General features: G+C 35.1%; 1 protein-coding gene across 1 annotated transcript; it reads left to right on the top strand.

The window, feature by feature from the left end:
• The first annotated feature begins 105 nt into the window (after positions 1-105).
• Positions 106-7,338, top strand: LOC109827267 (MLO-like protein 1). The gene is made up of 14 exons (XM_020394252.1): positions 106-223; positions 490-547; positions 629-864; positions 2,740-2,856; positions 2,971-3,025; positions 3,118-3,209; positions 3,708-3,782; positions 3,902-3,990; positions 4,156-4,205; positions 5,335-5,375; positions 5,581-5,790; positions 6,371-6,438; positions 6,558-6,618; positions 6,851-7,338. Exons 3-14 carry the CDS (start codon positions 634-636, stop codon positions 7,112-7,114), a joined length of 1,353 nt encoding a protein of 450 aa, XP_020249841.1. The 5' UTR covers positions 106-223; positions 490-547; positions 629-633; the 3' UTR covers positions 7,115-7,338.
• The last annotated feature ends 414 nt before the right edge of the window (positions 7,339-7,752 follow it).

Genomic DNA, 7,752 nt, shown 5'->3' with positions numbered 1-7,752 from the left:
AATTTCTGTTTTCCCACTTGGGTCTGACAATAACTGAAGGTCCATGTATATATAATGACATCTCTCTGTTCTTCTAGACTATACACAGAGATGCGCAGGAGGAGGAGGAGGAGGAGAAGGGGTGAATCTCGAGTACACAGCGACGTGGATCGTCGCCGTTGTTTGTTCCATCATCATCCTAATCTCTCTCCTCGCTGAACGGTTGCTCCATTATCTCGGAAAGGTCAGAATTCTCGAACTCTTAGTATTAATTGTTCTTTTTTCTTCATGAACTACGAAGCCTGCAAGAACTACAGACACCTGTAAAAAATAGAAAACATCTCTAGTATTTAAGGTGTCACCACTATTTTAATCGAGCGCTTTCCATATCACCATCATTTTCACTCAACGTGCCTTGTTGTAGTTAACATCTCAGTATCGCTCTTGTTTACGCCATTATTCTCTCTTTAAATTGACAGTTCGATTGGGTACTTTTTTTCTTGTGTGTAGCTTCTGAAGAGGAAAGACCAGAAAGCCCTGTTCGAAGCTCTTTCGAAAGTGAAAGAGGGTCTGGTTTCTGTTCCATTCGTCGGTTTATTCCCCTGTTTTTTTAAGTCTGGATTGTGATGAATTGTTGTCGTAACGACAGAGTTGATGCTGTTGGGGTTCATCTCTCTTCTGCTGGTGGTGTTTCAAGGGGTTATTCAAGAGATATGCGTTCCCGAGAGCTGGCAGAGGCACATGACCCCTTGCAAGAGAGGGGATGAGTCTTCTCCTTCTGTGACCAAGCGTTATGCCGCGGCTTTCTTCTCCGGTGTCGGTGGCGGTGGCAGGAGATTGCTTTCCGGCGGCAGTGAAGAGGGGTCGGATCATTGTAAGAGAAAGGTTAGCTGTTCTTGTTGCACTTCAACCTTTGTGTTTGTGGATACCGTATCTTTTTATGAATTTTTTTTTTTGGGAAATTTGGGGGGTTTTGCACAAAGCCCCCAAAACTTATAACTTAGGACCCCCGGGCTTATATCACTAAATTACCTGACGGCTGTTCGTTTAATTTGTAACATGCATGCTCTGGATAATTTTGCCCATGTACAGTTACTAACTGCAGTATTCACCTCCTTCCCCTTTCCTAATTTTCATTAGGAGTTTATGCCTTTGACCCTTCAAATTAATACTATGAATGACAATTTTCAATATCTTCACGGTGCTTTTGTGTAATTTTTCGTGTTCAAGGGTTTTCTCTAAGTTACAAAGTTTAGGGGGTTTTTATGCATAGCAAGGCAAAGTTCAGGAGGTTTTTTCTGAAACTTTCCCTTTTTTTTCTGTGGCTGCTGGAAATTTTGACCTCAATGTTTAGGAGTGTTATTTGAGTTTGAATTCAACTCACCAACCAAAACACTGTTCCACCATCCCAAAACACTGTTCCACCAACTCTTTTGAAAGCTATAAATAGAGGAGAGTGGTGAAGGGTTAGAGCATCGAACAGAAATTCAGAATAGAGAGAAGAAAGAGAGATTTGAAGAGGAAAGAAAAAGAGAATTTTATTTTAGTGTTCTCTTCTTTGTGTGAGTTTGATGAGACATTAGAGTGATCTCCCTTTGTAATCTTCTCTTTTGTAATTAGTGAAGTTCTCTGATGTTCTCGTCCGTGGACGTAGATCATACTGACCGAACCACGTTAGATCCTTATGTGCTGTTCTCTTTGTCTTCACTGTGTTTATTAAGTCTTGTTATTCTCCACTCTTGTTTAGACATCTTCAGCCCCCCGCTGCAATAAGGGGGATGTATATAATGTGTTTTGTCTTGAATGTTATCCTATACTACGTATTGCATTTTGCAGAATTTGATATATCTGTGTGATATTTTTTCAAAGACCAGTAAAAATTTTAAGTTCAATGTCTACGAGGGGATGTTTACAATGTGTTGTAATCTAAGGGGATACTTACAACGTGTTTTGTCCTAAATGCTATCCTTTACTATGTACTGAATCCCTTTTGTGTGTATTGGTAATATCTAATACTTTATGGCCTCCTAATCCTATTGCATATCTATGATTCCCTTTATTATTATTACTATTATTATTACGGGTTCGTTTTTATTTATTTATTTATTTATTTATTTTATTTTATTTGCTCCGGGGGGTGGGGGTGCTCCAGGCAGGAGCTTTATGTATAAGAATTTCAGATAGCCAAAATATATTTTCACGACCCAACCCCAAAATATTGAAATTCCAACTACATCCTAAAAACTTTATTTCTTTGAAGAACACATCTTAGTTCATAGTAATCAATGAAGGTATATTTGAAAAGTAGTTTGGATAACATCATAGAGTAGTTGGTCCGCTAAGAGAGAAATCAAATTCTTAAAAGTTCAACCTAGAATGATGTACGTAGTTATTCATTGCTAGGACATGATCGAAATCAGTATAATTATCAACTTTCTAGATCATCTCCTTAAAAGAATGGAGCAGATCCTCGAATCATCTCGACTTGCTATTTATCGGTGGCAAATGAATAGGTCTAACATATTTAACATGAAGCTCATTCAATCACAGAGAAACTCTGCAAGCTCTAGTAGATATGTTAACCGATAACCGATAAAGACAGTTGCAGTCTTCTCTGAGGTACAACTATTCAAAGTAACAAGTGGCGTTCTATTCGTATTGACTATCTGCTAAGTATTCTTGTATAAATATTGATGAAACATCATCTTGTGTCAGAAACATTCCAGCATTCAAAGTTATTAGTTCATTTCTCATTTCCAGGGAAAAGTTCCATTGTTATCCCTTGAAGCCATCCATAGCCTGCACATCTTTATCTTCGCTCTGGCGGTAACTCATGTGGTTCTCAGTGTTCTTACTATGCTTTTTGGAGTGGCAAAGGTAAATTGGCGACTCTTATGTTTTTAATCATTTTTGTATCCATTTATGCTATGAATGGTCAAAGTTTGATTGCCTCAACAACAATATCTAACTGTAAAATTTTATCTGCATTAGGTACGGCAGTGGAAGCCGTGGGAAGATGCGATTCAGAAAGATGTAAAGGAAAGTGGTATGACTAATTTCATTTTCAGCGTCGCAATATTTTTAAGTTAATTTGTTATTTATCTATAGTTCTCTAAATCAACTTACTGTGACATGCAGATCCAAATAAAATCACCCATCTGCATCAATCTGAATTCATCAGGGATCGCTTCCATGGTGTTGAAGATGTATCCATGATTATGGGTTGGCTGGTGAGTGCCGGCATTTTTGTATAAGACTCAGGTTGAAACACCTTGACCAAGTTGAATATTACTGCAATTTAACTGGAACTTCTAACTAGCCATATGCAATATGCGTACAGAAGCTATGAACATAAAAAATATGTTCTGTGCTGGATCTTTATTAAGAAAGTACATTAAAACTTGATATAGAAAATATTATAAATGGAAAAGAAAATTATAGATAATTAACTCAGTTCTGTAATCTAAGCACAGAAAGATCTATCATATTGTATTGACCTGTATTTCAGACAATTAAATTAAAACTAATTTCTCTCAAAATTATAAACAAAAGAAGGATAGTGTTTTCGATCTTATGTAAGCATTTAGTAAGCCATACAAGGAGGAGACAAGAAATGAGGGAAAAGAAATATCATCCAAATAAAACAAGAAAATCTGTAAAACACATCTTAACTTCCTGGAAATGATCACAAATAATTTTAATTGAGTAACTTGTTTTGCATATTGCAGCATTCTTTTTTTAAGCAGTTCTATGGATCTGTTTCTAAGTCAGACTACTCTGCAATGAGACTGGGTTTTATCCAGGTAAATGAGAGGTTAATCGCTAGATTGATCAACTCATTTAGGTTACTTCAGCTTTTGCATGTGTTTTAATACTAAAGTATAATTTTTATTCCTCTATAATTTAAAGATCTCTTTTGCAGACACATTGCAAAGGGAACCCAAAATTTGATTTTCACAGGTACATGTTACGAGCTCTTGAAGCCGACTTTAAGAAAGTCGTTGGTATAAGGTATCATTATCAAAACAGGAATACTTGCTTGTATTAAAGCGCTAAATTGCAAGAAAACTTTTAGTCTACCTAAACTTATGATCTTTAGAAAAGATTGAATATTTTCTTTTAATATCGTCATCTTCACAGTCATCATTATTGAAGTTTAATTTGCTTGAATTGCAGTTGGTATCTATGGATATTTGTGGTCATTTTCTTGCTGCTGAATGTTAATGGTAAGTAAGATATAAATCCATTGATTGTGCAAAAATAACCGCAGTGATCTATTGTCCTGTTTTTGCTTGTTTAATCAGTAAATTTGAATATCAGTTCTCTCTTAAAATTGTTCAAAAATATATGACCAAGTGCTTCCATTGTTATTTCAAAGAAAAAGAAGTTTGTTCGTATTGGGAGTTTTAGATACATAATAAACGTCTACTAATGTGAGTGGAGAGTAAAGAAAATCATGTCTCACTTGAAGAGTTATACTGCATGAAAAATATCTGACCGCATGCAACAACGCAGAATTTCTCATGTCACAATTTGTTGAAATTTTGAAAGTCATTGAAGAGAAAATAAAATATAGAAGAAAAGAACAGAGAGTCTTTTCCTCAAGCTTAAACTGTGTCATGTCTAAAGTTTTTTTTAATAATCCACGATCCTCAGGTTATACCACCTGCTACACGAAAAACTGTCGATTCATAGATTTTCAATGAACTGTGAACTGTATATGCTGTCAATTAATTAGTAATTAGAATGGACCATACTCAAATAGCGAGGGGTTCATTCTATTAAGTTTCGTAAACTAGTTTGTTCATGTACTTGGAAGACTTAGATTAATGATTGTCTGCAGTCTGCATTGTGCTTAATGTGATGCATTGTCAGTGTCGATTTTGCTTATTATGCCCTTTTAACAGTAGTTAACCTAATTTACTAGATTAACAAAGTATGTTTTCTTTGCCAACAACAATTGGGTTCCTTAATTAGAATATTCAGTGTGCTAGAATATGAATCATGCGCAATTATAAAGATTAGAAAACCTATTCTTGAGAGATTTATATAACTCTTTTTAGAAACAATAAGCGTAAATTTCCATATGATGCTTCCTAATATTACTTCCTTTTACATATGTACACCACTTTCTTATAACACACGACATTAGTTACAGAACAAGAAATCCGACCGACAAGCCTAGCTACTTACTTCCTCTTGATTAATAAATGACTTTTGTGGTTTTCAATTGACAATATAAAGTTTATTCATTCAATGTACTTTTTTGTTTTCTAGTTACTACTTTCTCATAATTTGGACATTAAATTTGATCAGTTGTATTGTACTTCTCATGGTTTGTATTTCTTTCTGTAGGGTGGCATGCATATTTTTGGATATCATTTGTTCCTTTAGTTGTAAGTATGCGTAACTTCAGTCTTCAGTTAACACTAGAATAACTTATAGTTTAACTGCTGAGCTACATACTTATTATTTGGATGCATAAATTACTCATAACACTATCTAAAATAGCATGGCAAAATCATTTTCCATTATGACACAGGATTTAAACATCATTTCACAAATTTGAGAGTTGAATAATTATATGATGCTAATGTGCAGATTCTACTTGTTGTTGGCGCAAAGTTGGAGCATATCATCAGTCAATTGGCTCATGAGATTGCTGAGAAGCACTCTGCCATTGAAGGAGATGTGGCAGTTAAACCTTCAGACGATCATTTTTGGTTTCATCGTCCAAGAATCGTGCTCTTCTTGATTCACTTCATACTTTTCCAAAATGCCTTTGAGATTGCATTTTTCTTCTGGATATTGGTAATTATCTTCAAACACTTAGCTTGTCTGCTAAACCCGCGAGAGCTTAATTCTTTTAGCAAACCACTTTCTTGATATTCCATATTTATTTTGTTGTGATGATTAACCATCTCATTATCTTGCACTTTTTTCTTGAGGACAAGATAAATCAGGTCAAAGTTTTACTTGTGAAGGCTAATACTCATGGTATCAATTTTCTATTTCAAAAACATTATGTTAAGTGAAAGATAAATTAAATAAAAAATGTAAATCCTTCATTACTAGACATTTTTTACTTCAGGACCAGACTGAATTCCTAAATTGACTTGAAATTCTGTGTTACTTTGATAATGTTTGACGTACGAAATTTCAAACGGGTGTTCAGCAAGTTCAAATTTGGATTCTGCCTTCAGCGTCTTTCTTTCTTCTTTAGGGACCTTTCATAAATTTAATATTGTGTTCAAAGATATTATTATTTTCGAAGAAATAGTTGGATCAAATTTAATAACTTCGAGACTCGGTCCCTCCTGCATATCCAAGGAACAGTTTCTTCAAAATCTCTTGAAAGTTCTGATATAATCATAGTCCTTTTGTATCACAGACGACATTCACCTTCGATTCCTGTATAATGGGGCAAGTTGGCTATGTCATCCCCAGACTTGTAATGAGGTAAGGAGAAGGTTCTTCCTTCATTATATTCGACTTATTTAAGAAAAAAAACTGACATTTTTCATTCTATATCCAAAAAAATTCTTCACATTAATCAAATTTTCTTATGTCTATTTTAGTGTTATTACACAGTTCCTCTGCAGCTATAGCACCCTCCCTCTCTATGCTGTCGTAGCACAGGTAATTTGGACATATTTCCTCTTCCTTTTATGTGTGGGTAAATTTCATTCAACCCCTGTAAAGTTTGTCGCATTTTTTAGATTATCGCCCTGCGTTTTATAAATGTCACTTGACCCTCCTAATTCTTGGTAGAGTTAAAATTTGAAGGGGTTATGAGAAATTTACCCTTCAGTTTTCCTTGAAGAAACAAGTGGATATAAAACTGATATCTTCTTCTTCCTCTTCGAGTAAGATGGGGAGCTCATTCAAGGAAGTCATATTTGAGGAACATGTGAAAGCAAGCATTGTAGGCTGGAGGCAGAACGCGAAGAAGCGAAAAGCGAGGAGGGTGATGAGCACTGAAGAGAGCAGATCAGAGGCCATCGAATCAGCGGGTGAGTCTTTGCGTAATGTGCTTTCTCAAGCGCGCAGCGATTCTCTGATGGAAGAGGGGGAGGCTGATCGCATTGAAGAGGTTGCTCAGCGTGCACGAGCACATGTACTCCAGGTCTTGTGATCCTTTTGTTCGTTCACGACGAGCTAGCATTTGTCGCACGTGCGTATGCACGTGCGAAAGGTGGAGAATTTCATGAACAATTGTAGCATTTTTTTTCTCCCCTAGTCCTTAGATTTATCCAGTGTAATAGCATGCAATGTGATAGATATTCAAGTAGTAGACTTTAATTACATAATCATGTCCTGGAAAAAGTGAAGACAAAGGGGGAAAGAAAATAAAACGGAAAAGTATCTATATGTAATTGGAATAAAAGATATGTCCAAAATTTTCATTACTCCCAGCACTTCCTTATATGATAGTATAGACGTGACTGGTATAAATGTGTGATTTCTTTCAAAGACTTTTTTATATAATAGTATAGATAGTATAGAAGAGCCTATTAGCTCAATATATTCCTCAATGAATTATATGGATGTAAAAATTGTTTTGCTGAAAAATATTGTTAAAAAGTAATTAAGGGGAATATCATATAGATGAGGAAATTTTAACTAAAAAAATCATTATATTAGTTCTATTTAAAAAAGTCACATCATGGACTTGAATGTTGAATCGTACGTCTCCGTACCCAATCTTTATGTTTAAAAAATATTTGAACATATTGTCAGGACAAGACACTTTAAAAAACAACATTAAGTAGT

Source organism: Asparagus officinalis, unplaced genomic scaffold (genome assembly GCF_001876935.1).
Source record: "Asparagus officinalis unplaced genomic scaffold, Aspof.V1 AsparagusV1_Un106, whole genome shotgun sequence".
In the NCBI taxonomy this organism is placed as follows: domain Eukaryota; kingdom Viridiplantae; phylum Streptophyta; class Magnoliopsida; order Asparagales; family Asparagaceae; genus Asparagus; species Asparagus officinalis.
This window is presented reverse-complemented; position numbering and strand designations above follow the sequence as displayed.

Coding starts and splice junctions, on each gene's coding strand:
- LOC109827267 (XM_020394252.1), top strand. CDS start 634: ATGCTGTTGGGGTTCATCTCTCTTCTGCTGGTGGTGTTTCAAGGGGTT. Junction 3,210..3,707: donor CCATGATTATGGGTTGGCTG/GTGAGTGCCGGC, acceptor TGCATATTGCAG/CATTCTTTTTTTAAGCAGTT. Junction 4,206..5,334: donor CTTGCTGCTGAATGTTAATG/GTAAGTAAGATA, acceptor TTCTTTCTGTAG/GGTGGCATGCATATTTTTGG.